At 43.1% G+C, this 27,611-nt stretch overlaps 1 protein-coding gene across 2 annotated transcripts in view; it reads left to right on the forward strand.

Moving 5' to 3' along the window:
• The first annotated feature begins 278 nt into the window (after nucleotides 1-278).
• SCG5 (secretogranin V) overlaps nucleotides 279-27,611 on the forward strand; it is a 55,481-nt gene continuing 28,148 nt past the window's right edge. The window contains exons 1-2 of one of the 2 annotated variants that reach the window (XM_019010967.4): nucleotides 279-452; nucleotides 2,243-2,475. In XM_019010967.4, the coding sequence (XP_018866512.1) occupies nucleotides 2,250-2,475 (226 nt within the window). In that variant the 5' untranslated portion in view covers nucleotides 279-452; nucleotides 2,243-2,249. The remainder of the gene's footprint in view (nucleotides 453-2,242; nucleotides 2,476-27,611) is intronic. The other variant, XM_004055902.5, reaches the window with a different exon arrangement.

Below are 27,611 nucleotides of genomic sequence, written 5' to 3' on the forward strand. Positions count from 1 at the left end.
CTTCATCTTTTGTCTCTCTACCATTCATTGCCTCTTCCCTCTTGAAGCTGAAAGACTTTAGACACAAAAACAAAAAACATATTCTAGAAGTTGACAAAATTAAAGGTGTGCTGTAGTGGTGATCTGGCACGTTGTAATTGAGACTGAGAAAGGAGGTGAATGACTTCCAAAGAGGTCGATGGAGCTGAAGAGGGTCTCTAGGAAATGTCATAGTCAAGAGGTTTGTATGCAGAATGTGGGGCTTGAAGAGCTGTGCGGCTCCTGGTGAGAGGCACACTTATCTGGGATGCAGTCTGGGGAGTCCTGGCGAGGCAACTTCCACCTGCTGGAGGAGGGGCCGGGGCGGAGCTAAGTTGCGGAGGAGGGTGACGTACTAGCTCTCCAGTTCGCCCGCTCCTGGCCTGACCCCCACCAAGGCCCATACCGCAGTAGGCTCCTCGGGCTGCCCCTCGGTGAGTACAGTTTTGATGTCGGCGCGGCCGCCTTCCGCCAATCCGAGATTTGGTATTGCCAGTTGGGGGAGGGCGTCCTGCTAAAATCCTTGAGGTGGAGGCTGGGGTCAGACAAAGGATGCGTAGGGGATTAGAATGTTTGGCTATCAGTAAGGGGAAGGGAGTACTGAGGGAGGAGATTGTGTAGTTCATCAAATCAGAGCGGCGTTTGCTGGGATGACATCCTGCATTCAGAGTGGACAAGGGAAAGATGGAGATGGAGAGCCTCGTGCCTGCCTCCAGCCTTTTCCATCAGAATTGCAGATTTTGCTGTTAAACAGCTACTCTCAGCTCTTTGGAGAGCGAGGTTTTATATCTAGTGGCTAGAAAAGGCCTTTTCCTTGCAGAAAAAGAAATTGGAGAGTATAAAAATTTTTGTTTCAGTAAAGGAAATGCACGATTTTGCCTCCTCCCACCTCTCCATCCCCCATCCTCAGTAGAAGAATGATTAGAAGGGTTTGCGCCGGTCATGGTGGCTCACGCCTGTAATCCTAGCGCTTTGGGAGGCTGAGGGGAGGGGGTGGATCACCAGAGGTCAGGAGTTCGAGACCAGCCTGACCAATATGGTGAAACCCTGCCTCTATTAAAAATACAAAAATTAGCCGGGTTTGGTTGTGGGCGCCTGTAATTCCAGCCACTCGGGAGGCTGAGGCAGGAGAATCACTTGAACCCGGGAGGTGGAGGTTGCAGTGAGTCGAGATGGCGCCACTGCACTCCAGCCTGGGCAACAAGAATGAAACTCCGTCTCAAAAAAAAAAGAGGGTTTGCAAGGCCGCTGCCTGAAGCATGCATCCAAACACGTTAAGCAGCTGTGGGGTAAGCTGCAAGGATAATGTTCACTTGTTTTGCAGACATACCCATAGAAACCAACATTTAGGACAGGTGGACCCTCCCACCCCCAGGCTAGTTTACTCCCTCTCACCACCACTGCCTCCCCAAATTCTAACCTCCAGAACTGTTAAGGCAATGTTAGCAACATAATAATAGCAATATAGGGGCTCATTCTGTGCCTGGCATTGTCCTAAACACTCTTTAACATGTATTTGCACACACCCTCACAACAACCCTAAAAGGTAAATGCTTTAATTATCTCCGTTTTGCAGAGGAGGAAACTGAGGGACTTGCCCACGATCACTCAGCATGTGGCTGAGCAAACAAACCTCAAACTACCCCAGCAGATCGCAGGGCGGGATCTAAGGAACATTTTCCTTCCTTTCAGGATCGCAAATGTATTGGATGTTTGCTAAACTGAAATGTTTCCCTGCCACCACTCCCAACCTTCCTGAGCTTCTTGATTTGTGTCTTCCTGACTCCCTCCTGTTAGACTTTTATTCCCAGAGACTGGGAAAACCCAAGATGCCAGTATCTCTTTCTCAAAATGTAAGCAAGTTTGGTTTATTTGTTTTAGTAAGAGAGGGAGAGAGTGATGAAGTTAGGAGTAATGCAGAACTTTCAGGGAGCTACAAGGAGGATAAAAATTATGAGTGAGAACCGCCATTCCAGCCTAGCTTTCTCAAGAATGCAAACAGAGGGAATTGGATACCTGCAACTGTTTTGTTTAATACCTTTCTGCAATGATGCTCTGCCTAGCATGGAAACTTAAGACAAAAGCAACCTCCTAAGGATTCTTTGTTACAACCCCTTTCTGGGTGGTCCTCGAACCACAACCTGGAGTGGTTGCATCATTATAATTGTATTATCACAATTGCCGATTGTAGCCTATCAGTATACATTTGGTCTTTTATCTGCAGGTTGACAATGGTCTCCAGGATGGTCTCTACCATGCTATCTGGCCTACTGTTTTGGCTGGCATCTGGATGGACTCCAGCATTTGCTTACAGCCCCCGGACCCCTGACCGGGTCTCAGAAGCAGATATCCAGAGGCTGCTTCATGGTGTTATGGAGCAATTGGGCATTGCCAGGCCCCGAGTGGAATATCCAGCTCACCAGGCCATGAATCTTGTGGGCCCCCAGAGCATTGAAGGTATTTACTGTGTTCTGATGGTTTGAAGTTTCCGTTAGCATTTTAAATAATATATTTGCACACTTCTCATAACAACCTTATAAGTAGATGCCTTTATTATCCTATTTTTTTTCAGAGGAGGAAGCTAATTTTTAAGAGACTCTACTTTCTCATGGTTTTCCCTTTCTTCTTCTACACAGTGTCTACATACTTACATATACACACCCACATGAGACTATAAGTCCTGTGAGAGCAGGGACCTTATCTATCTAATTCATAGCTGTAGCCCTAGCACCTAGCACAATGTCTGGTACATAACAGGTGCTCAATTAATGTTTGTTGAATGAATGAAGGAGCATCTAGTGTTATCACTAAAGAAAGATTAGAACCCAGACATGATGTTTTCTCCTCACTGCTGATCTTCAGGAAATTGTGTCATCAGATAGCTGCCTTTTGAGTCAATGCCAGCCAGTACTTGTAAAAGAGCTTCAAAATGTAGAACCTACAGGATCTGACTTGATTCCTAGGAATGACTCCAGTATACCCAAGAGGAGACAAAAGAGGTACTGACATTAAGAGTTTACGTGAAAGCTTTTGAAAATATTTAAAAATATAACAATTTTATTAAATAATAAATTAAGAATAATTAAATCGTTTTAAGGTGGCAAGACCATTTTCCCCCTGAAGTTTTCCAAGTTTCTGGCAACGTGGTCATAATACTTGTATTAGAAAGCAGTACCTCATTTGTTTGTTGTTTAATGATTTGTTTATAAAGAGAATCTAGCTTCTATGAGCTGGTGATGCAGCGTTAGACAGATTCCTTATTTCCATGCTTTGCTTTTTATCCTCTGATTCTAATGATCTCCTTCTCCACTAAGGCAGAATCCTAAAGAAGTTGCATGGTTAATTTCAGTTAAATGCAAGGGAGCATTTCCTTATAGTTCAAGGATCTGCCCATGGAGTGGGTCCGAAGGAAAATGAGAATTATCTCTAAAAGCATCCCAACCAAATGCTGTTTGTTCCCTACAGATTGATTATGCACTATTTTGCCTGAGTCTGTGATTTTCTAAAAATGCTATCTGCCCTAGGGTTCTGTGAATGCCATGAATATTGTTGATAGATGATTCTTATTTCTGTTTTGTTACCCATAGTTTTAAGCCATTGAGTAAAACTAATTCGGTGAGATTGTAGTCTGTTTAGGTTGACATTTGATTTCAGGAGTGGATTAACACAAATGCGTTGAATCGGCAAGCATGCAAACCTAGCACATGGCTTGAATTAGAACAAATCCGACAGAGCTTCCTGTCATCCCTTTTAGGGAGAATCTCAGTCCTTCTCAGCATCTGTCACCGTTACTTCAAGCACACCTATATATTTCAGGCCAGCTCTTTTGAGACAAACAATAAATATCTACCTTTTTAAGGCAGGAATTGCTTGGTTATTCACCTAAGCTGTTGTCATGGAGCTCTCTGAGTTTCCACTAACACCTGAGGCCTGATCAGCTGTGCTGGAAAAGAAAGAGCCACTCCCGGGGCATCAAAAGCCTCTTTATCCAGAGACTCCATTCCCTCCAGTATCCAACTATTTAGTACCCACTATATACCAGGCACTAGGCAGGAGACTGGTGTAGCTCTGCCCTAAAGATTCACAGTCTGAGTGGAGAGGGAAGTGGGGACACACATCAAAAGTTATGACAGTGCATCCCAGCAGGTGTTTTGATAGATGTACACACAAGCTGCCGCCGTGGAAGCAAACAGGAGTAATTTAGTCTGCTTAGGAGTGGATGGGGTGGCTATAAGGAAATGCTGCTTTGAAGAAGCAACATTTGACCTGGGTTTTGAAGTTTGAGTAAGAGTTCATCAGGGAACCATAAGTGTAAAGGCATGGAGGTACAACTATTATGTACCCACAAAAACTAAAAAAAAAAAGGCATGGAGACATGAAAGATCATGGATTAGGACAATTCAGAATTAAAAACTCTGTTTCCCTTATTACCCTTGGAATAATGTGCTTAACATAGCAATTTTTTTTTTCTTCTTTTTGAGACAGAGTCTCACTCTGTCACCCAGGCTGGAGTGCAGTGGTGCAATCTTGGCTCGCTGCAAGCTCTGCCTCCCGGGTTCACACCATTCTCCTGCCTCAGCCTCCTGAGTAGCTGTTTACAGGCACCCGCCACCACGCCCGGCTAATTTTTTGTATTTTTGGTAGAGACGGGGTTTCACTGTGTTAGCCAGGATGGTCTCGATCTGACCTCATGATCCGCCCACCTCGGCCTCCCAGAGTGCTGGGATCACAGGCGTGAGCCACCACACCCAGCCTAACATAGCAATCTTAAGTCTCCCCTATGAGTGCTGTGGAAGGGATGAATACTGACTTGAATTTTAGTTTTCTATTACTGTATAACAAATTACCACAAATTTAGCAGCTTCACACAGCATTCATTTATTATTTGAGTTTTCCACTGCTCAGGAGTTTGGTGCAGATTAGCGTTCAGGTGCTGACCAGAGGTGTTGTCTTGGCTGCAGCTTGCGTCCTCTTCCAAGCTCGTTAAGGCTGTTGGCAGAATTCCATTTGAATTATATTGTAGGACTGAGTTCCCTTTCTCTTGCTGGCTGTCAGCCAACCAAAGCCCCTCTCAGCTCTTAGAGGCCGCCTCAGGTTGTAAGCCATATGCCTTCTCATAGCTGGAAGGAGAATATCTCTTTAGACTTCTAATTATAATGTAATATGATCCTGGGAGTGACTCCATGACCTTTTTCGGATAACAAGGGACTGATATCTCATTATATTCCCAGCAGGTGGGAATCTTGGGAGTCTTCCTAGAATTGTATACTATAGCTAGGATGAAAACTAACAAAGAAAATAGTCCAAAGATACTTGGGGCAAAAACAACAAAATAAAAAGCCTGGGTTTTTCCCAGTCTGGGACCTTGGCATTGAATTTGTTGGGTGGTCTGATCATTTATTCATGTGAGTTAGTTATTGTTTCACCTCATCCATTTATTTGCATTATCTTTGCTCACACTCCCTGATGCTAATTCCCTCTGACAGACACATGGAGTATCTTCCATACCCTTCCAACATTGATTTTAGGATTTTATTGTGAAGAACCAAGTTGGGAAAGTTTATTTTTAATTGTTACAGAAAGAATACATGTAATATATTATCATATTTTATAGTAATACTGTATTCTGGTGTGAATTTCAAATACACTTAACATGGTGCTTATGAGCACAAACCATTGTCAGAGACACCCGAATTTGAATGCCAGCTTCATCATTTATTACTAATGTGACCTTGGGCAAGTTACTTAATTCCTATAACCTTCTGTTTAGCTTAGGGGTAGGATTTAAATTCACTTACTTGTAAGCAGGTAATGTTCCAGTCCAGAGAAGCAAAAATAAAGTTTTAGCATGGATAACTGTGCTACGATGAAATAATTTCTAAACAAATCATCATCATCATCACTTTAGATAATTACTGGATGTTAATTAAGTTCCTTGCAGGCAGAGTTGTTCACTGCCCAACACATGGTACATAGAAGACAAATATCTATCTTGTCTACTTAAATAAATTAATTGTATGATCAATGGATCTTAACAAATGTGTATATTTGCTCTCAAATATAGAATTATAAATTGGCCTTTTAGTATAGGAATATAGTATCAGTATAAATTAATGTTAGGTCAGTGAGGTATCATATATCCCATTAAAAAAACATATCTTCTTTGATTCCATATCCCTTCTAGTTACTGTTCCAATTTTCTGCTGCCTTTCACAGCAACCTTTCACAGCTGCCTTTCACAGCCTTTCCTCACATGCCAATTGTACTTCTTCACCTCTCATTCTCTCCTGGTCCATTGTAGCCCACTGTTCTCATCGCTCATTCATCAAACCAACTAGTATTTATTGAGTGCCAGGCACTGTTTTAGGTACTGAGGGAATAAACGTGAACAGCAAAGTAGCAGGGCGAGGAAATGTAGTCCTTAAATAAACAAATAAGTATTGGGCTTTCCTTTTTTCCTTTTTTTCTTTACCCATTTGTTAGTTTCGTTTATAGGTTTCTCTGGCGGCCTTTAAAAGTTAAGTTCTCCAGGGCTCAGTGCTGGGTCCACTTCTCTTATTTCCCTCAATTCTCTATCTACTTGATCTCATTCATTCTCTTGACTCTCAATCCATTTCTTGGCTGGTGACTCCGGTGTTTGTATTTCAGCCCACATTTCTTTCTTGCATATCCATAGGCTTACACTAATTGCTAAATTTCCAGGTTTCGATCCTGATTTCTCAAACCACCACCTTCCCCAACCTGTTTATATCAGTCTTTTCTGTCTAAATGAGTAGTGCCCCTGCTTAGCCATATATGCAAACTAAATACCTACAGTAACCCTTGATTTTCTCCATCACACTTCATGCCTCAATTTTAAGTAATTTATTTCATTTTTATCTCTAAAATCCATGTGCAATTTGCCTGTCTGCTTCTCTCTAGCTCTACTCCAAACACCCTGGTCCAAGATACCATCATGTCCGGCATGGAGTTTTGAAATCGCCTCCTAACTCATCTTCCTGCTTCTATTCTTGATCCCTTTTCGATTGTTCTTCACAGGAAGAACAGGAGTTAAACTTTTTTCAGGAGTTAAACTTGAAAAGTTTAAACCATATTAGTGTCATCTCCGTAGTTACAATTCCATTGGTCGCTTCCTATCGTACCCTGAATAAAAATAACCCTTCTTGCCATGACCTACGAGGATCCACAGCTCCAGTCAATCGTACTCCCTACTTTGTTCCACGCATTCTGGCCCTGAGTCACACCGGCCTCTTCCCACCTCAAGGCTATCAACACAGGCTGTTCCTCCCATTCCTTGTGTAGCGAGTTTCAAAGTCACCCACTCAGAGAGGGCTGCCTGACTGCCCTGCCTGAGTAGCACCCCCCTACATTCTCTGTTGCAGTCTCCTTTTTTTTTTTTTTTAAACAGAGTCTCGCTCTGTCCCCCAGGCTGGAGTGCAATGGCGCGATCTCGGCTCACTGCAAGCTCCGCCTCCCGGGTTCTCGCCATTCTCCTGCCCCAGCCTCCCCAGTAGCTGGGACTGCAGGCGCCCGCCACCACGCCCGGCTAATTTTTTGTGTTTTTAGTAGAGACGGGGTTTCACCGTGTTAGCCAGGATGGTCTCCATCTCCTGACCTCATGATCCTCCCGCCTTGGCCTCCCAAAGTGCTGGGATTACAGGCGTGAGCCGCCGTGTCCAGCCTTTTTTTTTTTAAAGCTCCATAGCATTTTTTGTCATTTATAATCATTGTTTGTTTTCTTGCTTATTGTTTATCTCTCCACTGGAATGTAAGCTCCATGAGGCTATATCTGCTTATTAACTGCATTATATTCCAGGCACATAGTAAGCATTCAGTAAATATTTGAGGAATTAATGTATAATATCAGGGGGAAATAAATATACCTAATGGCAATAAGTATGTAAATACTGTTTTACATCTGGATCTGTCAAGACTTTCTGCCTTTTAGTTCAAGGAAAATATTCCATTTCTATTCTGTGTTTTTAAAAATCTCTGCCTAGAAGTTCTTGCCATGAGCTTAGTGATAATGTGGTGAGCAAAAATGTCTGTTATCTAGAATTGACTATGACTGTGATCACCATGGTGCAAGGTTTGTGCCCTTTGTACAGCGCCTACCAAGGAGCTAGAAGGACTTTTTGCAGTCCTGGGACTAAACCAGCAGAGGGCCAACTAGACTAGAAGTTTATTTTGGAAGATTCCTGAACCCTGGTAGCCAGCCTCCTGGTCGTTAACAGCTTTAAGTGGTCACTGGGGTAGAAGCATTTGCCAAAACATCCAGAGAGGATTGGGGGTTATGTTTAACTTCTCCATGGGCGCCTTAAAAACAGCTTGGTAAGGAGCATCTTTCAAATGTGTAAATTCTTAGTCCAAAGCAAATAAAAACACAAAGACAAACAGGGACCTACTTGGCATTACATGAAAAAAAGAGTGTGTATGTTTATGGCAGAGAACTCGGGTTAACCCGTAGCCGTACTATTTTCTAGCTATGTGTAATCTTGGCAACTTTCTAAGCCTAGTTCTCTCAAATAAAATGGGCCCAAATAAAATGGGCTTGTCTGGTTCGAGTTGGTGTTTGAAAAATAAAAATAAAATAAAATGGGGTTTCCAGCCCACTCTTACATGCAATCATTGGGTGCCATTAGTAACTGAATTGCAGGCCTTCCTCCTCTCACTTTGTGGATTATCAACAACATGTTTTCAGTCTTTAATGGCTTACCCCAATCTTATTTATTTATTTATTTTTTGAGACGGAGTCTTGCTCTTTCACCCAGGCTGGAGTGCAGTGGCGGGATCTCAGCTCACTGCAAGCTCTGCCCTCCCAGGTTCATGCCATTCTCCTGCCTCAGCCTTGCGAGTAGCTGGGACTGCAGGTGCCCGCCACCACACCCGGCTAATTTTTTTTTCGTATTTTTAGTAGAGACGGGGTTTCACCATGTTAGCCAGGATGGTCTCGATCTCCTGACCTCGTGATCCGCCCATCTCGGCCTCCCAAAGTACTGGGATTACAGGCATGAGCCACCATGCCCGGCGCCCCAGTCTTATTTTTGATTACTCATCAGTTAGCAATACAGTTCAGATATGCTTCTGTGCACCATATATTTCAGCAGTAACCATCTTCTCCCAAGCCCACGGTTGCTCACTGCTCTCCAAGACATAGCTAAATGGCTACTGTTGTTGTATTATCCCCAGAAACAAATAAAGCCACCAACTGTCCAGGGGACTGATTCGGAGAACCATGTGCTGTGAGATGGGAGCTCTTGGGAGTTAGAACTGGTTGTGCCAGCTGACACTGATGATGGCCTTGGATGGCCTTGGATGAATCCAACCAGAAAATGTGCTTTTGTTTTCAGAACATTAACAGCTTCAGGTAAATGATGGGCTTCTCAGTGCCAGCTGTTCATTTTCCCCACAGTTCTAGGCCACCAGCTATCTAGCACTGTGATAACACCAGGTATCTAGCCATTAACATAGAAATGTATAAACATTAGCATTTGATGGCTCTGAGTAATTTTAAATCCATATTGCCAAACATTAAAATACCCACGTTCTGCCGGGCGCGATGGCTCATGCCTGTAATCCCAGCACTTTGGGAGGCCAAGGTGGGCGGATCACCTGAGGTCAGAAGTTCGAGACCAGCCTGGCTAACATGGTGAAACCCCGTTTCTACTAAAAATACAAAAAATTAGCTGGGCGTGGTGGCACGTGCCTGTAATCCCAGCTACTCGAGAGGCTGAGGCAGGAGAATCACTGGAACCCTAAAGGCAGAGATTGCAGTGAGCCAAGATCGCCCATTGCACTCCAGCGTGGGCAACAAGAGCGAAACTCTGTCTCAGAAAAATAAAATAAAATACGTTCTTTTTTATAACACTGACTGTTGGACTTCAAATTTTTCACTTAGAAATAGAGACCCAAGGTTATTTTCTTAATAAATATCAAGTGGAGAAAGAGTCCTGTGGATGATAGGCTACTTGAAGAGGCAGATCCTAGGAGCCTCTACTCTGCCAAGCTTTGGCCTTGGTAAAGGAGCTTCAGTGCCTCCGCTTTGCCACAGGGTGGCAACAGTTGCTTCCCATTTGAGGATGGCGGGGTGAAGCAAACCTTGAACTGTAGGGGACACTCGGTTTCTGGCTAGTCTCTCTCTGCAGTTGGAGAAAGCAGTGCAGCTGACTCTTATGTGTCTTGACTAAAATCTGTTTCTAGGTTATCCTCACCCTGGAGGAACCAATGAGAACATTGGGTTCGTAGGCCATCTATGAATGGACTGGGACCCCCCAATGGGCCCATGCCTTTGGGGTTGCATTTTGTCCACCTTGAACTTCAATCCTTAAAGTCTCTGGATGATTTTCAGTTTTTCTCTGTTGAGCAATTGCATGGATAGTAATGAGAAATTCAAAAGAAACAGGGGGAGGTTCTTTTTGGGAGGGGAAAAGGATAGGAAAGATGAACACGATGACATGTTTGTGTGTGTTTACAGTGTCCTGGGTATCCAGAAGGCACTTAGATGTATATGGCACAGGAGAGAAGTCTGGGAGAAGGAAGGGTTTCAGAGTCATCCCCGTGTTAGTGGTGGCTGATACTGTAGGGGTGGATGGGGTCACCCTGGGTGGGTATTGAGAACAACAGGGCACCTAAGACAAAGGCCAGGTAGATGAAGAAGAATCCACAAAGGAAAATGGGATAAATCGGCCAGAAAGGAGAAGAACCAGAAAGATAGAGTGTAATGAAAACAAGGAAATAGTGTTCTGAGAAGGGGCAGTGGTTACCACTGTCAGGATCAGCAGAGAGGTCACATGAAATAGTAAAAACCACTGGGTGTCAGGTGTTCACTGGAGCTAGCAACACAGAAGTTACTGCTTTGTGGGGGCTTTGGGCAGAGCCGGCTCTGGGGAGTAGTGGGGGCCCACCATACCTGCAGGGCATTGAGGGGATAAACAAGGAAGAAATGCAACGTATAAATGTGTTCCCAGAATGTCAGGTAAAGGGGAGATGAGTAATAGCTGTGGGAGGATTGGGGGAAGGGTGAATGATTTAGAGCTGAGGACGATTTCTGTTAAGGTTGTTTTAGGATGTGAGAAATTGAACTTGCTGAAGTGCTAATTGCTAAGAACCAGCAGAGAGGGAGAGTTGAAGATGTGGAATGGGGAGCAGCAACTGAGGAGGTGGGAGAGGATGAGGACTGGAGCACAGGTGTTGGCCTGTGTCTTAGGTCTTTCCTTCCTCCACTGGGGAAAAAGGAAAGTGGCAAAGGTGTGCTGGGATACAGAGCTTTGGAGGTTTTGGCCTCAGGTGTTTGCAAGCACTGTACTAATTCTAGCCACCTTCTCAATTAAAATAAGAATACAAGAATGAAATGCAGTCTCCCAAATCTCTTTTCTTTGCCAGCTTATACATTTATACACCTCACTGATATGTCTTTTGATGTTTTAAAATTTTGGACAGCACTATTTTTAACTTTTACAGCTATAACTATTAGTTATTTACTAGTTATAGTATAAACTTTTAATATTTACTTTTTATAACTCCTAGATGTCTTGTAGATCAAAAGATCTAAAGTGTCATCTTTGTCTATTTTATATCTTGTTTAATAGTAATAAATGTTTTAGTGAAGCATAAACCTAGAACAAAAATAGAAAATAATCTTAATAGGGTGTTGGGGAATTTTATGTGAACACTTCATGTGTCTTTGAAACAGTACAATGTAAAAAATTAGCACAGTCTTATTGCATGCACAAAATGTGAAATAATGTGAATCTTCCCCAAATAACAATTTGTCAAGAATCACAGTTTCAAAGTAGTAGGCTTAGTAATTCTAAACAGTGATCGGTAGAATTTGTCATCATCCTCAATTAGGATTGTTCTTGAATTTTGTGAATTTTCAATCACGAGTGAGATCTTTAGTCCATTCCTTAAATAAAATGTGACTATCTTAGAATGTCAAAGAGGGACACAGAAAACTAGATAACAACTCCTGAAATTAAGTTTGCTGTATGGCAACTACTAATTGCTCTGCCAGTTGTCTGACTGTAGAATAATCCTTGTGAAATATTCACTTCTATATGGGTTGGAGCCTGGGTAAGTCTGAGCCCCAGTGTATTTTCATGGAAGTCACTAGAACCAGATGTAAATCCTGGGTTCTCTAGAGAAACAGACAAACAGAACCATTAGAATGTATAGAGAGACAGACAGTTATTTTAAAGAGTTGGCTCATATAAATGTGGGGGCTGGCAAGTTGAAAATTTGTAAGACAGACTGGAGACTTGGGCAAGAGTTGATTATTTTGAGTCTGAAGACAGTCCAGAGGCCGAATTATTTCCTTTTCAGAGGACCTCAGTCTTTTCTCTTAAGGTCTTCAACTGATTAGATGAAGTCCACCCATATTATAGAGAGTAATCTGCTTTTCTTAAAGTTCACTGATTTAAATATTACTCACTTTAATACCTTCACAGAAAAATCTAGTGTTGGCTTATGATCACACAACTGGGTACTATAACTTAGGCAGTCTGACACATGAAATTAATAGGGTGTTGGGGAATAAAATTAACAGAGTTGTCATCAAGCCCCCATTTTCTAAGGAAAATTATTATAATCCACATAAATATGGTATTTTGCTTTTGAATCTCTCTAATAGAGTCTGGGTCTCAAATTGTCTTCATGCACAGTGTCATGCTTACCCTCACAATCACTTACTGGAGGCAGGCAAGGAGGGTGAGTATTCCTTGCCCCCTTTTACAAATATGGAAAAAGAAACTCAGAGATGAGACTTATCTAGGGATACAGCTTGTCTTCTGGTCTGTTCAGGCTGCTATAACAAAAATTCCACAGACTAGGTGGCTTAAATAACAAAGGTTTATTTCACAGTTCTGGAGGCTGGGAAGTCAAAACCAAGGTGCTGGCAGATTCCGTGCCTGGGGAGAGACTGCTTCCTGATTCATAGGTGGCTGTCTTTCATTGTATTCACATGGCAGAAGAGATGAGAGAGCTCTCTGGGGCCTCTTTTATTACCATCACATTGGGGATTAGGCTTCAACATGTAAATTTTAAGAGGAACACATACATTCCATCCATAGCCCAGCTAGTATTTGTGGGATCAGAGCCTGAGCTGGACCCTGGTGTTTTCCTCTTCTGTCTGTCCAGCACATCACACTGCTTCTTTGGCTAGTTGATCTAGTTGATTATAGGTACTGTACAGATGCAGAAAGGGTTAAACCTTGACCACAAGGTTTATCCTTAAGGATGATCCTCACTCCTGGGCTCATTGTTGATACTTCTTTGTATTTGCTTCTTTAGCCTCATTGTGAATTGGCATTGATGATGAGGAAGGGCTTGCCTTCCTCACTAGACTATGAGATTTGCAAATGCGCACACAGTATCTGCCTCGCTTTTTGTGTCTGTAGTGCCTAGACAAGGCCAGGCAAATAACACCCACTAAATATTTGTTGAAACAACCTTGCCATATTTGCTCTCTTGAAATTGCCATTGACCTCTGAGACACCAGCAAGTGGGACTCGTGTTATTCCAGTCAAGATTATCCAGCCTTCGCAACATGTAAATATATCTGGAGCATTTTGACGGTAATAACCTAAAAGTCACCGGCATTTCTCACACTTGGTCACTTAGGACTGCAATTTCCTGGAAAGTGCTTTAAATATTTCTGGAGATTGCCGGGCATGGTAGCTCATGCCTGTAATCCCAGCACTTTGGGAGGCCGAGGCGGGCGGATCACAGGGTCAGGAGATCGAGACCATCCTGGCTAACACGGTGAAACCCCGTCTCTACTAACAATACAAAAAATTAGCTGGGCGTGGTGGTGGGCGCCTGTAGTCACAGCTACTCGGGAGGCTGAGGCAGGAGAATGGCGTGAACCCAGGAGGTGAGCTTGCAGTGAGCCGAGATCGTGCCACTGCACTCCAGCCTGGGCAACAGAGCGAGACTCTGTCTGGAAAAAAAAAAAAAAAATTTCTGGAGATCATAGAGCAAACACCATATATGATCCTGAGCAAAATGAATTGGTTCACTTCCGTGGGACAGTTACCCATTTTCCCCTTTTCCTCCCCTTGTCCCCGTAAGTTCGGCACCACCATGCCCTTCAGCTATGATTGTCTCCCATTACAGCTGGTGGGTGCCCCCAAGCTATGCAGCCTCAGGGTGTTCTGTTGTAGTGGGTCCTGACTTGGGAGGGCAACGGGAAATCCCCTCAGTGTATGCTATGGTCTGAATGTTTGTGTCTCCCCCAGATTCATATGTTGATGCCTAATCCCCACTGCAATAGTATTAAAAGATAGGGTCTTTGGGGGTGATTAGGCCTTGAGGGCTTCACCCTTACAAATGGGATCCATGCCCTTATGAAAGAGGCCAGAGGAAGCTCATTTGCCCTTTCCACCGTGGGAGAACACAGGAGACGGAGCCACTGTGAGGAGCAGGCCCTCACCAGACACAGAATCTACAGGCACTTTAATCTTGGACTTCCCAGCCCCACAACTGTGAGCAATAAATTTCAGCTGTTTGCGAATCACTTGGTCTAAAGTATTTTTTACAGCAGCCTGAATGGACCAAGACAGTGTGCCTTGACATCCCTAAATACTAGAGATTTTTTAGGGAAACATAGCTTTATTTTTTTTGCCCCTCTGCCCCACAACTTTCTGTAGGATTCACATGGGGGTGTTGGACATGGAGACAAAGCTAAGCACTGGGAACCATAGGTTCTAAAAAATCCCAACCTTTCTATTGACCACTAAGGCATTATTTATTGTCTGGTGCCTTGCAGTTGGCAAGCCGACTCCTCTTTCCTTCAGTCTGAGCTTTCTCCTGGAGGTTTCTAAGTTCCTCATGCAAATAGGCTTCTGGCAGATGTCCTCTCAGACATATCTGTTCAAAACTCAGAGTGTTCAAGCTGGGACCTTGTTTCATGTCATCTGGAAAAAGAGGGAGGCAACAGGAAGCGTGCTGAGTCACCAGGGAAGCCACAATCAACAATTTCCCACAGGTAATTGACAAAGTGGATCAGGCACATGTAGGAAGTGGAATTGTGGTAACTAAATTTTATATATTTTATGGTTTGCAGAAATACTTTTCTATATTCTGTCTCATTTGATACAGCCTTTAAAAAGGTTAAAAATGTTTAACATTGCCCGCCATCACACTACTTAAGCTTTACGAGTTAAATGTCCTGTTGGCAGGACAGCTGTGTTAGGTTTAAATGCATCTCCCCAACCAGCTGTCTTCTATCCTGGTAGACTAGTACAATCCTGTGATATTTAGCTGAGAAACTATAATGTGCTGGGAGTCGTGGTAAACCACATGTGGATTTGGGTGGATGGTGTTTCAGAGACGTGCTGCTTCTGGAAGCAAATGTTCTGACAAACTGCCTTCTTGGAACCAATTGGTGCAAATACCTTGGGCACCACAGTTCGTAAAGAGAACTGTTGAAGGCGGCTGGAAGGGTTTAGCAGACCACAATTTCGCACCGCAAATATAACTGAGCATGCACTTTTGACCATGGTGTGCTGTGTGATGTTAGTAGAGGAAGGGGCACTGGCAGTGGAGGCTGGGGGGACTTGGTTTGTACAGCATAGCAGGAAGAGCACTGAGGCAGGATGCCCAGGGGTTCTAGTCCTAGCTCAGACCAGCTGCGTGGCACTGAACAAGTCCCTTCAGTTCCGCAAAGTTTAGCTTCCCAATCTAAAAATGGAGATAAACTGTCCAGTCCATCTCACAGGTTTGATAGGGCAGTCAAATTAAATAATATATATAAACGTATTTTGGAAAGCATAAAATGGTACACAGGTGCAAAGCATCATTCTCGTGGTCCTTAATTCTTTCATCCTCCTGTATATATATATATATTTCCAGGTGTAAGTGGCTTTGGGGTTGGAAGATAGTCATATCTTTCAATTTTAAGTTTCCTTCACGTGGCCTCAGAAAACTGCCCCCAGTAGTTGCATGTTAAACTTTGCCAGAGTCAGTTTCCCACCTGGCCTTAAGTGCTCTGCTCTGTATTGGTGTTGACCTTAGGCGTGAGAAACATGTGACTGTAATGAGGATGGATGCTTTCTAAAAGCTCATAAATAGTAACCTTTTCATACTGAAATTTGCTCTGTTCCATTCTTGCCCTTGTGACTTTACAGGTGTTGTATTCTGCCATGAAATAGGTTATAGAAGCAGGTTTAAAGTGAAGGAGACTATGATTCAGCTGCCAAACCAAAAGTGAAACCTGTCCATGTGGATATAACAGATGTCAGTGGAAGAAAGGTGTGCAGAATTGAAAAGCTTGCTCTCCGTGGTTTGAGAACACACTGTCCTCTTGTGGGTGTCTCTGGCAGCCCATGATCGGTACACTTCCTTGAACCAAATAGCCTATCAAAATATTATCTAATACATTTCTACTTTTATTTACTCAATGAGTAATTACTGAGTGCCTACTACATGCCAGGAACTGTGGCCCTGATATGTTTCAAAACCCATAAACATGCATCTGACTTATTTATGTAGGATCTCCATCAGGCACTATCTTCTTTTAACCTTTCCAGTGAAGGTTAAACTCTGACCAGAGGAATTGAGCGTGTTTACAGAAAATCAGGGATGGAACAGAATTAGACTGCTTTTCCCCTTACTTCCCACTCCCTTACAGCATGTTCCATTGGTACTCGAGTCTAGAGGCATCCAGAGGTGTAAGAATAACCAAACACAACAAAGATTAGGAGTAACGAAGTGTTTTCATGCAGTGCCGCACCCCAGTGAGGTGGGCTGGCTAAAAGGATGTGATACAAACTGATATCCAGGGAATGGCAAAGAGGAGTATCTGGGCCTGTCCATCATCTCTTATCATGACTCACAGCCCTTGTTTAAGGAATTTGAAGTCTAGGTGGATGAAAGGGACATCAAACTTAAAATGCACAGCTGCAACCTACTAGATAGAAGCTGAGAACCCTATATGTGGATCAGGCAGTCACTACTGGAGTTCAGGAGGGGGATAAGGCATTGGCCCCCAGAGAAGACATCACAGATCAAACTTGAACTAGACTTCCTTGAGGACGGGTAGGATGTAGATGATAAAGATTCAGCTTCAGGCAGTAAGAAGTGAAAAGAAACATACTTTTTAACCAGTATGTGTTGAGTGGAGGGTGGTTATGGGGAAGCGAGGGTGGAAGGGAAGGCTGGATGCATTTAAGGCTGTCGCCAAGTTTTTCTGCTTAAAGAGCATCTGGGCACAGTGGCACATGGTCTATATTACTCAGGGCCCTAAGCTCACCTGAGAAGCTCCAGCCTCCCTTCTGCACCTTGCCCACAGAATGTTCTGTAACACTTCTCTGTCCTTGCAGATAAATAGGCTGCCCCAAATCTAGCGATACCCTCGATGGCGGCAGGGGTAGTAGCAGTGGCATTGGATGGGACGGTGGGTTGGATATTTCCCTTTGTATTGGTCAAATACATGCACAGATGGCACCAACACCACGGGGATCTCTGGAGATGAAGGTAGGTATTTCTTCAGTCACTCAGCACTTAACAACTGTCAGAGAGGGCCGGGCGTGGTGGCTTATGCCCGTAATCCCAGCACTTTGGGAGGCCGAGGAGGGTGGATCCCGAGGTCAGGAGATTGAGACCATCCTGGCTAACACGGTGAAACCCCGTCTCTACTAAAAATACAAAAAATTAGCTGGGCATGGTGGCGGGCACCTGTAGTCCCAGCTACTTGGGAGGCTAAGGCAGGAGAATGGCGAGAACCTGGGAGGCGGAGCTGGTAGTGAGCCGAGATGGCGCCACTACACTCCAGCCTGGGCAACAGAGCGAGACTCTGTCTCAAAAAAAAACAAACAAAAAAAACCAAAAAAACTGTCAGAGAGATAATAGGAGAAATGTGCCCCTGCACTCGCACTGCACAGCATGTGCCGGATCATCTGTGAAATGGATCTTTCCTCTGGGAGCTCCATCTTTTCCAGGTGATTGTTCACTTGGACATATTTGATTATAAGCTCCCAGAGTGTCAGACACGGACTTCTCATGGCAAGTTAGACGATCCCAGGTGCCCAGTGGGTGGCAGTGCAGTGAGTGGCAGGAGGAAAACTTTCCTGCTGGCTTTTGGTCCGACCAAGACAGAGTGATACTTATCCAGGGCCTAAAATGACCATAGCAATAGGCCTTGCCAGAAGGGATCTGTGGCAGGCTCCTGGCACTACTGGTCAGTTCCCCCAGTGGCCTGTTCAAGTTTTTCTTTGCATGAGACAGAGGTTATGGCTGAGGAAACAGCCAGGCCAGGAGGCTAGCCTGCCCTGCAGAAGGCCAGGGGACCTTCCTGATGCCATCTTTCTGGTATGACAGCTCAGCAGGCCTGTGTCAACAAGCCCTGCACGGTTTTGACAAGATGTGAGTGACTAACGTTTTCCTCTGGAGCAGCAGGAATGGATGGGCCTGCTGGGAAGAATCCCTTTGCTGTGAGCTACCTAAGACGCCTGGCTCCTGAATTGAACCAGCGGGTCCCTTCTCTGTATCTTGCTTGCTTTCCTTTAAAAAAAAAAAAAATCCTCAGCAGATGATGGGAGGAATTATTTGCTGAATTTGTCCAGACTCTGAATAGCCCTTGGTCACTGAAGTGTGCAAAAACTTGGCAACAATGCAGGTGCTATGGTCTGAAAATGTTTGCAAAGGAAGGAGAGGAAAGAGCAGTTATTCTGACAGTAAATGATACATAATACTAATATTGGAAGGATTATTTTTTCCCTGTGTGGTCAGTGAATAGAATTTTTGGCAGTCGTCTATCATTTAACTAGGTCTGTATAGAGCACACTGGAGCCTGGTAAGGACCTCTGGCTTTTTTTACGGTCAGAGTTTTGGTGCCTAGGGGTCTGGGCTGTGGACAGGCGAGATGTACCTGCAGGCAGGGAGTGGTCAGCTTGCTCTCAGCTTGCCAGGTCAGTGACTCTGATGAGAGAGTTATCAGTACCTACAGAGCTCCCTCCTGCAGCCTGCCTACCCACCCAGGCCATCTTCTGACACTGCCTCAATGTGTCCATGCTCCCAGGCAGGTCAGATCACCTCCCTCATTCGGTTTGGACATCAAGGAGACTGTGTGAATGACCATCAGCCTCTCTCCAGTCTACCCAAAGGTATCAGGTATCCAGCACTATTCTGATGGAGAAGCAGAAAGAGTGAGCCTACCTTAGATCTATTAATAGAGCTCATTCAGCCAAGGAAAATGATTCAACTAACCCAGATGACTACATGAGCCTAGGTCATTCACATGTAGCTTTGGTGAGTAATGAGAGATGCACGCATGATATCCCTGCTCCTGTCCTTTGGTGCCCTGCACCCCTCTCAGGTGCTCTCCAGAGTCAGCCCTTCTGACTGCAGGGCAGACCCCAAAAGGAGATCAGCTTTTCACCTCGATTACCCCTAGTACTTAAGATTTGCCTTCATGAGTTTTTGGTAATCAATATTGTACAGCCAGTAATTTAATTTTTTCATGGTATCAATCTGATATTAAAGCTCTAGAATCTGGGAAGAGCACAGCAAAGCTTACCTGACTGACTCCACAATTATATTTGGAATGGATAATTGAGATATAATTTAAAGGGTAGAATATATTCTTTCTATAACTGCAAAAGTTTGCTATATCTAGCAAAAGGAAATACAAAATTGAGTAATAGTGTTGGAGGAGAAGGAAGCAAATATTTATTTTGTATCTACTGTGTGCCAAACACTTTATGTATTGTATTTTGCCCTTAGAAATCATATGCAGATGATTCTATTTTACAAGGGAAAGTTGAGGTTTAGAGCAGGTGAGCAACATGCCAAGATGGAACAGAAGGGGCATAGAACCTGGATTCAAGTCAGAGCAGGGTTTACACCCTCGGTACCATTTAGATGTGGGTCAGATAATTCTCTGTGGTGGCTGTATCCCTGGCCTCTACCCACTAGATGCCAGTGGCATTTCCCCCATTTGTGACAACAGAAGATGTCTCCAGGCCAGGTGCGGTGGCTCATGCCTGTAATCCCAGCACTTTGGGAGGCTGAGGCGGGCGGATCACCTGAGGATGGGAGTTCAGAGACCAGCCTGACCAACAGGGAGAAACTCTGTCTCTACTAAAAATACAAAATAAGCCGGTTGTGGTGGTGCATGCCTGTAATCCCAGCTACTAGGGAGGCTGAGGCAGGAGAATCACTTGAACCCGGGAGGCAGAGGTTGCGGTGAGCCGAGATTGCACCATTACACTCCAGCCTGGGCAACGAGCGAAACTCTGTCTCAACAAAAAAAAGAGAAGAAAGAAAACATCTCCAGACATTGTCAAATGTCCTCTGAGGGTCAAAATCAGACCCGCTGTGGAGACCCACGGCTCTAGAGGCTTTGTTTTTTCTGCCATCACACACTCGGAGGGAAATTTGGGGGTAACTTTAAGGATGCTATATGGATAACTTATGTTTCAGTATTTTTTCTTATGAAGATAATAAAAGCTGTTGTGGATCATTTAGAAAATAAAATAAAGATTGTTTAGAATCGTACCACCTAGAGATACCCACTTTCAGCATTTGGCTATGTTTTCTTCCAGTCTGTTTTCTGTGCACACATAGGTAGTTTTTAAAATCATACAGTAAATCTTTTATCTCTTTTTATACTTAATATTATATCAAGAACCTATCCCTATATTAAAATCAATGTAATTATTTTTAGTAGCTGCATTATATCCTATGTTTATGCCTCAATTTACTCAAGCATTTTTGCAAATGGCCATTTAGAGTTTTTCCAGTTTATCCCATCATAAACACAGCTTCAATGAACATATTTGTGCATAAACGTTTGTGTACAGTCTTGATAAATTCTCTGGGGTATATATTTCTATGAAAAGAAGAATAATTGGGTCAAGCTCTGTACCTATTGTTTAGGCTGCATTTCCTACATACTGTCAGGTTGCTTTCTGTAAGTGTTGGACTTATATGGCTGTGCTTTCTCTCTCACTCGTTTGTGGGTGTCTTGTCTCACTTGTTAACTATAAGTATTACCTTTTTAAAGTATTTTAATTTGATAGGCAAAAATGGCATTTCGTTTTATTTGTGTTTATTTGATGACCAATGAAACAGAACATCTCTTCCTATTATATAGCTTTTTGCTTTTCTTAGTCTCTGAAATATTTGTTAATATGATGCATTGCTTCTTTATTAGATCTAATTTTTGTCTATCCACTTTAAGATTTGTTTCTTTCCATTTTCACATGTAGACTTAAATCTACAGTTCTTTAAGCTATTTAGCAGCAGTAGAGGAAGACTTGAGGCAAGTTGGAGGAGAGATGAAAGGGAGTGCATGTGTATAAACTGGAGATCACCTCAACTATAGAATTAACTGAGCCCTGAAGTTGGAAGAAGAGGGAAGAATGGCGAGAGAGGAGGTAGTGCAGAGGTGTGCGGTCAGGATTTCCTGTAATGGCCACCAGGTGGTGCCATCTGCCCGGGACGATTTGATGTCTCTGGTGCAGGAGAGCTGGAGAGCTGGGGAGAGTATTAGTAAGGTGGTCACAAGCGAGGTGATTGGAGAGCCATTCATACATGTGGGACATTAGTTGGGCCTCTGTAATTAACCTGTCAATGATCATGAGTTGGTGCACGTGTGTTTGTGTGTAGAGTGGGGAAGAGAAGATTAGGGCTGTTAAAAAAATATATATATATATAAAATGTTATATATACACATATGTATACATATATACATATATAACATATACAATATATGAATGGCAGCTTTATTGAGATATAATTCACATACTATACAATTCAACAATTTAAAGTATACAATGTGATGGTTTTTAGTATATTCACATAGGAGTATCAATTTTAGATTTTTTATTGCCCCAAAAGAAACTCCATTCCCCTTAGCCATTCCCCCCATCTCTGCCTCCTTACTCCTTCCCTCAGTCTCCTTTCCCCAGACCCTGGAAACCACTACTCTACTTTCTATGTCTGTGAATTTGCCTCTTCTGGACATTTCATATAAATGGAATCAGAATAGGTGGTCTTTTGTGGCTGTCACTGCTTGTCCTAGCCAATGCTACACCAGCTTGACTTTGTGGCAGGAGGCATCAGGGTATTCAGATAGACTTACTGTTTTAAAAGAAACAGCATTTCCAGGCTGGCTAGGACAGAGAAAACTACCTAGAACAATACTTTTCCTACCTGGTGGATCATCAGAATTACCTGGGAAGCTTAAAATGAAAGATTCCTGGCCCCTAATCTCTCCAGGAATTCAAATATGGTAGTTCCAGGGAGTCTGAGCTGCTTGGGATTTTTTTCAGTGCCACCAGTGATTCTAATGATTGTCTAGCTGTAAGCAGTGGGACTCAAGTTTTGAACAGAGGCATGAGAAGAAAATGGCATTTTCCTGCAGATGGGCTGTACCAGCTGCAGCTTCAAGTCCAGTGCCTCTTGTGGGAAAGGAGCCACTCCCTTGTCATTCGCCACATCTACACTGCAACGCTGGTTCATGTCAGACTATCATCTTTGACTCGGCATGACAACAGTGCATATTTGAAGGCCATCAAACCAATGATATTAGCCTTGTTTACTGTTCAGCTGGAAAATATCTCCCATGTGGTATAGTAAGAAGAGCACTGAATTTGAATTCTGAAGCTCACCAGAGTGTTCCACTGACTAGTCTCAGGGCTACTGTGAGCACCCAGTGAGAGTGGCCATGAGAGGTGACACACTGCACAAGTCAGGGCACTGGAATCATGGGACAAGATGGGACTTTAGAGAATGTCTTGTCTGCCTGCCTCATTTCATAGTAGAGAAAATGAGGCCCTGAGAGGTAAAGTTCTTCACTGAAGGTCATACGCCAGCTATTAGTAGTGTAGCCAGCACCAGGGTGTCCTAGCCTTTGCCTCCTTCTGTTTCTCACTGTGCCCTCCTTCCCTACATTGCTCTCTTTTGGGATCTGAGGAATCATATTCAATCACCTTTCATTTTCAGAAATGAGGAAACCCAGGCCTCGTTTGTCCATGGTTACAAAACTCATTGATTTATATTTGCTTTGGATGACTAGGAGTTAAAATAATGACAGGTGAAAAATCCAAGATGGCGTTTGTATACCGCTTTTAAGAGCAATCCACAGCAGATTCAAGTTTTGTGAGGCCTGAAACTCATGCAATTTGAAAACTTTTTTCAAGAAAAATAACACACAATTGCAAATGAAAAGTTAGGTTCCAGGCCTTGGAAGCAGTCTGCGCCCATGAGGGGCCCTCATTCACTTCACTATAAATCCACCTCCAGGAGCAGTAATAAAGAGATCCCTACTCATGTGTGTGCTGCTAGGTTCTTCTGTTTGTACAAATAGCATGTGTCCTGCTAAGTCACCTCCACTCTTATAAAATGGAGGCCATTCTGCCAACACATGTGTATTGAACATCTCTTTATCTGTAAGGAATACTGAGGGGAACCAAGAAAGGAAACTAAGCTACCGTCTCTAACTCAGGAGATGAGGCACAAAGGCAGAATGGAGGAATTCCCTCCCTGCTGTGGTCTGGGCCAGGGTGCCTATGGGAGCCCAGCCTCTAGGAGGTCTCCAGTTTTGGTCTCGGATAATCTTCCTCTTGTAGTCATTCTTCTCCCTCTGCCTATCAAATGCGGATGTTGAGATGAGTAAACCCTTTGGGGTTTTTGGATGAAAAACTTTTCAAGATTTACATGACATTTTTGGGGTTGTGCCTACCCAAAAAAGTCTTATATCTCACATCACTGCCTTAGAAATGAATTAAAGGTGCATTTATCTATCAGGGCCACATTCCCCTAAAATGCACCTAATAGCACTGAAACAATTAGAATAACACAGGGATCCTGAATAATCCATGCCTCTTGTCAAGAAATTTTTTTCTATTTTTATTTTTGTAAAACAGCTTCTTTATCCAGTTGTGTTTAGTTTATTTAAACGATCACATCAGCATTAGGTTCTGGTTTGGGGTGGTTTTTTTTTTTAATTTGTTTGTTTAAGTCTTGTTTCTGACACTTTCTGAAAGATGCAACATGGAGATAGGCCAGGAGGGAAACTAGTTTTAGGGTGTTCTCATTACATTCATTTTATGTCATTTTTTATTATTAGGTTTACATTATTGAATTCCTGTGGAGAAGAGGAGTCAGAGCTGTGAATAAGTCATAAGTCCCTTTAGGTAAAATCAAGTACTATTTGTCTCTAATCAAAATTGCCCTTTCCATTGATAGGAGAAATGACTGGGCCTCCTTGTCATCCAGAGTTCATTTTGTTTTTCGTGGCAGTTTCACTGTCTTTGGGAATTGAGCTTTTTGAAATGTTAAAGCACAAGAAGCATGAACACCTTGGCAGGGTTTGCAGTATCTCCTTCTAGTGCAGGATGGAGGGCTCCAGAGCTGGCAATTTGAGGAATGGCTGGTGGCTTCTGATGTCACCTGCCACTCATGTGTCCCTCCCTGTTTTGAATCATGGATCTCAAACATCCTCAAAAGCTCTTCCCTGGTAATTTCAAAACTCTGAATAAATCAATCCTAAGAAAAAATAAACAAACATGCAGAGGAGCAGAAGGATATTTAGGATATGGTTCTAATTAAAATTTTTAAGTTTTCCTTTTTCAAAATCCTGTATGAGCTATTAAATAGGGAAAAACAAACTTCTGAGTAGGAAAGAAATAAAGGCCATTACTCTTAGAGATTTTGAATCTTACAATAAACAAATAGGTCTTCTTTTCCCCGAATGTTTCTTCTTATCAACACAAGGGAGTTGAGTGATGGCTACAGCTCTAAAATACTGAACATGGCTGCCTACTGAATTCAGCATACATACGTAGGGATATGTTACATAAGATGCACATACATACTTTATTTCTATTAGCCTGTGAAACAGTGAACATGCCTGCTCTTATAAAGCTTCTAGTAAAGGAACTACAAAAGAAACACATCTACTGGGCACTCTCACACTGGCTGAGGTAGGTTGGAACCATCTGGATTCTTGCCTGTGGCATAGTTAACCTCGTGACTATCCAGTTTTCCAATTATCCGGGCCCATTTACCTCTGCTCCCACTCAGCGAGCCCTTTGGCTATTTCTCTGTTCATTGGCACCTAAAGTCAAGGAGAAAGAAACGAACATTTATTAAGTGCTATGTTTGTACCAGTTAATCTTCTCAATGAAGTATTATTATCACCCCTGTTTTACAGAGAAGGAAACTAATATTCAAAGAGGTAAGATAACTTGTTCAGGACCACATATGTTTTTAAGTATAGAGCTCATGCATTATAAAGTGACCACCCTAGCTAACATTTATTAAGCACAATATTTGCCAGAATTCTTGCAAAAAGCCTTACAAGGAGGATTTTATTTTATCCTCATACCAACGGCTTAAAGATGGTATTACTTAAGTATTCTTGTTTTACAGATGAGGTCATACAGCTAAGGTGATGAGGCCAATATTCAAACTCAAGCATCTGGATTGCAGGCTGCACTTGTGATCGCCATGTCTAGCCTCCTCTATACACCTGCTCTGACCGATTTGGTATTCACCACGCCCATGAGGCTACTGAACACCTGAAATATGGCTGGCTGGAGTTGTGATGTACTCTAAGTATAAACTACACACCCTATTTGGAAGACAGTATGCAAAAAAGAATATAAAAAGTCTCATTGGCAATTCTTTATATCAATTACATGTTGAAATGATAATTTGGATATATTGGGATAAAAAATTAATTATTAAATTTAATTTCACTATTTTTACTTTTTGAAGTGAGAAGACTAGACAATTTAAAATTACAAATGTAGTTCATATTCTATTTCTATAGAACAGCACTGCTATATACTATTTTAAAATAATATATAAAGGGGACTAGAACTGACTCAGGCCAACATTATTTTTCATCAGTAGTTCTAGTTAAAAATTTGGTTGGAAGTGGGTGGATGGGAAGGTTGAAGCCCATTTTTAAAGATAAGTTTGGTGTTTTTATGAATTTGAGTTATGTGTGCTTTCTTCACCCGTTTTACCATGTGTGGGTAAGAGACTTGCCATTTTTAAGAATCAGAAAAATTCTGTGAGGTGTATTTCCAGTGTCTGTGTGTAGCGCTGCAGCTGTCTGAGCGTATTGCCGGAGGCACCTCCTTTGGACTTTAAGGCACGAATTGCTCATCACTGTCCACACAGCTTTGTGGCCGCCTTTGAGTCTATCTCTTTTAACATAACATTGAGTTCTGGCTCCAGGTATGGTTCCTGGCACAAAGTTGATAATAACTAGTGAATACTATTTTGTTTGGTTTGTTGTAGTTTTATTCTTTTTTTTTTTTTTTTTTTTTTTGAGACAGAGTCTCACTGTGTCGCCCAGGCTGGAGTACAGTGGCACAATCTCGGCTCACTGCAGCCTCCGCCTCCTGGGTGGAAGTGATTCTCCTGCCTCAGCCTTTCAAGTAACTGGGACTACAGGCACACACCAGCATGCCTGGATAACTTTTTTGTATTTTTATTACAGATGGGGTTTCACCATGTTGGCCAGGCTGGTCTCAAACTCCTGGCCTCAAGTGATCCACCCGCTTCGGCCTCCCAAACTTCTGGGATTATAGGCATGAGCCACTGGACCCGCTTTATTCTTAATACCTATTGCCAGGCAGAGGTTACATGGATATAAAAGAGAGAAATTGGGAATATTTGTATGAGATGGGAAACCACAGGCTAGGAAAGCATTACCAAAGGGTTGTAGAGGATTTAGTCTGGGCCCCTCCCCAACACACACACCACATGCCTTCTCCTCTCGAGGCTAGAATTAACCCTCACCCCACCACCAGCTGCCAAAAAATAGTAGTAGCTGCTGAGAACTCAGAAACAGAAAAGAATTTTCTATGAGATTACTGTCTAAAACAAATGTTTATTCTAGCCATTTATAAAGAACACTTATGGATTTACAGCAGCTTAGGATAGCGAAAAAGAAGTAGAGGAATGGTAATTAATTCAGGTACGAATTTGTAAGGCCAAGTGAGAATCACGTTCCTTGTCGTGGCCCAAAAGGCCTTGTCAGACCCAAATGGAGTCTCCTCGTTTTAGTCTACAGACATATGGGGGGAAGTGACATGATGGAATAATTACATTCCCAAGCCGTGTACCCACAATCTGTGCTAGGACCACTCCTCTGGCCAGTGCGGAACCAGGTCAGCTGGTGGAAGGGGCTCTGAATGGGCACAGCGCTGCCAGGCCCTGCCACTCCCACCTCATCCCATCCAGAATGGGCCCAACACAGTTCCTGCTAACCCTTATCCACACCTCCTCAACCATAGTCCCCAGTGACCTGCTTCCTCTGTGAAGCCCAGGCTGACTGGAAGGTGACCCTCAACAGAAACCATCAGAGAGCTTTGGGTCTGGGGCGGAGGGTCACCTCCACTATCACGGTGTCTTGGTGTTAATGTCATCTGTTGGCTCAGCCATTCATTGCTTCTCTCTTCCCTAAGCTCCTGCAGATCTCCTTTACTCGTTTCTTAAGTGTAGGAAGCTATCTGCTTGGATGCTGGGTCACTAATTATAAACTTCCTATGCATTTACCTGGCTCTGGTTTGGCCCCTAATGTCTTTATTTCTGCCTGCAGGATTGTCATTGCCATTGCCCCTTTTCCTTACCTG

The sequence above is a fragment of the Gorilla gorilla genome, chromosome 16, assembly GCF_029281585.2.
Source record: "Gorilla gorilla gorilla isolate KB3781 chromosome 16, NHGRI_mGorGor1-v2.1_pri, whole genome shotgun sequence".
Taxonomy (NCBI): domain Eukaryota; kingdom Metazoa; phylum Chordata; class Mammalia; order Primates; family Hominidae; genus Gorilla; species Gorilla gorilla.